The sequence below is a fragment of the Colobus angolensis genome, unplaced genomic scaffold, assembly GCF_000951035.1.
Source record: "Colobus angolensis palliatus isolate OR3802 unplaced genomic scaffold, Cang.pa_1.0 Scaffold12, whole genome shotgun sequence".
Taxonomy (NCBI): Eukaryota; Metazoa; Chordata; class Mammalia; order Primates; family Cercopithecidae; genus Colobus; species Colobus angolensis.
Window position 1 is genome coordinate 8,740,434 of NW_012113141.1, and position 2,387 is coordinate 8,742,820.

The 2,387-nt window shown below is 54.7% G+C and overlaps 1 protein-coding gene across 1 annotated transcript in view; it reads right to left on the minus strand.

The window, feature by feature from the left end:
• Positions 1 to 233, minus strand: part of COMTD1 (catechol-O-methyltransferase domain containing 1) — a 2,233-nt gene extending 2,000 nt beyond the window's left edge. The window contains exon 1 of the mRNA XM_011929633.1: positions 103 to 233. Within this exon, the coding sequence (XP_011785023.1) occupies positions 103 to 233 (131 nt within the window). The remainder of the gene's footprint in view (positions 1 to 102) is intronic.
• Positions 234 to 2,387: the final 2,154 nt, after the last annotated feature.

The following is a 2,387-nucleotide window of genomic DNA, read 5'->3' on the forward strand; positions in this document are numbered from 1 at the left end:
GGGACACGTCTCGGTCTCGCGGGCCCGCCGGGCTCCACCTTGTCTGGGCACTGCCCGCGGAGCCGTGGTCTCGGGCATCATCTGGCGGTCACACAGCCTTACTGCAAGCCCTGCCCGATAGAGCCGGGCGCGATCTGGTGGCCGCGCCGGGAACTGCGCCCCTGCGGGGAGCAGGCCAAGCGCTGGATCTGAATTTTCCCGCCTTTGCCCGCAGTCCAGTGGCCTGCGTCCATCGCTTCTCCTGCCAATGCTTTTTCTCCTCGCCACCATTTATTCTGAGGCCCCTTGGGGCATATGTCGATTGTGTATAGAGGGCGCCAGTGTAAATTACAAGATAGTCACAAGTACAAGAGATACAGATTAAAGGGGGAAGGCCTCCCGAAGGCCTCCCGGGCAAGATGCCCCAAAGCATCAGGCTGAAGGAGTGTGGGACCTGGTTTGAGGGCACACAGCCTCGAGTTGGGGTTCAGGAGCCCTGGGGTGGGCCTGTGGAACTGAGACCATATTCTTAGCTGTTAAAATCCTGCCTTTGGGGGCCAGATGGATATGAGTGTCTGATCTTGGGCCTGCCAGTCTCTCTGAGCCTCAGTTTCCGTCCTGTAAAATGAGGCCCACAATCTTACCATAAAAGGCACCAGATCCCACAGCTTCGCACACAGTAGCACAATACATAAGTGGCAGCCGCTGTTATGTTTGTAGGTTGGAAGACACCTTGGGGAGAAAGCCAGTGAAGCTCCCTTGCAAGGTTGTTCTGCTGAAACAGTCCAGAGAGCACTGATTGAACCCCTACCATGTGCCAAATTCCAGAGGAGGTGAAAGACAGTATTTTTTTTTTGTCCGGGTCTCGCTCTGTCACCCAGGCTGGAGTGCAGTGACACAATCAAGTCTCACTGCAACCTCCACCTCCCAATTCAAGCGATTTTCCTGCCTCAGCCTCTGGAGTAGCTGAGACTACAGGCATGCACCCCCACACCCAGCCGATTTTTGTATTTTTTTGTAGAGACGGGTTTTGCTATGTTAGCCAGGCTGGTCTTGAACTCCTGGCCTCAAGTGATCTATTTGCCTCGGCCTTCCAAAGTGCTCGGATTACAGGCCTGAGCCATCGTGCCTGGCCTTGTTCTTTTTCTTTTTTTTGGCAAGGTCTCTGGCAAGGCTGAAGTGCAGTGGCAAGATTACCGCTTACTGCAGCATCGAGCTCCTGGGCTCAGCAATCCTCTTGCCTCAGCCTCCCAAGTAGCTGGGACCACAGGCAGTCACTATTGCGCCTGGCTAAATTAAAAAAAAAAATTAAAAATTTTTTTTTTTTTTTTTAAGAGAAGGGGTCCAGGCTGTACCCCTTCTATGTTGTCCAGGCTGGTCTTGAACTCGTGGCTTTAAGTGATCTTCCTGCCTCAGCCTCCCAAAGTGCTGGGATTACAGGTGTGAGCCCCCATGCCTGGCCTCTGGTTGGTATTCTTAGTGAAGCTGGTTTCAGAGATGCAGGTCACACAGAACTGGTGGGTGGCCTAAGCTTCACGACTTCTGCCTCTGTGAAATGGGGTTATGAATAGTCCCAACCTCCCAGGGGACCAAATAAGAAAATCCAGGCGGAGGACTTACACGGGGTCTGGCACTTAGTGAGCTGTCATGTTACCTTTAAAAGGAGTCGAAGTCCGAAGGGCAGACTGTTATGTTCCTGCTGTTCTGCAGATGTCCCCTGGGGGAGGCTGTAAGAGTCCTTTTTTTTTTGAGACGGAGTCTTGCTCTGTCGCCTAGGCTGGAGTGCACTGGTGTATTCTCAGCTCACTGCAACCTCCGCCTGCCCGGTTCAAGCAATTCTCCTGCCTCAGTCTCCTGAGTAGCTGGGACTATAAGCGCCCGCCACCATGCCCAGCTAATTTTTATACTTTTAGTAGAGAGGGATTTCACCATATTGGCCAGGCTGGTCTCGAACTCCTGACCATGTGATCCGCCGCTTCGGCCTCCCAAAGTGCTAGGATTACAGGCATGAGCCACCGCACCCGGACAAGAGTCCATTTTAACAACGTTGACTAGGCATTGAACTCCACTGGGGGGTATCCCAGGCAGAGGCTAAGCCTGAGCAAGGCCCAGAGGCCGGCTTGTTGAGGGGTTAATGAGAGAGTGGCTTGGCTGAGGATGAAGGCCAGAAACTTGGAGTCATCTGAGCTGCAGGAACCTTGGGCCTAGTGGAGGCAAGGAAGGAGGAGGCGAAGCTCTGTGGGGAGGCTCCGGGCTGGAGGGCATGGCCTCTAATCAGAGTCGGGGTGGGGCTGGTTCTTAGACCAATCAGCCGGCAGCCCCGGGAGCACACGGCTGTGTGGGGGCAGAGCCTGCCGTCTCCGTGCCCGGGTGCCCTTTCGGCCCTCCTGGGACTTGCCACCGGGCCA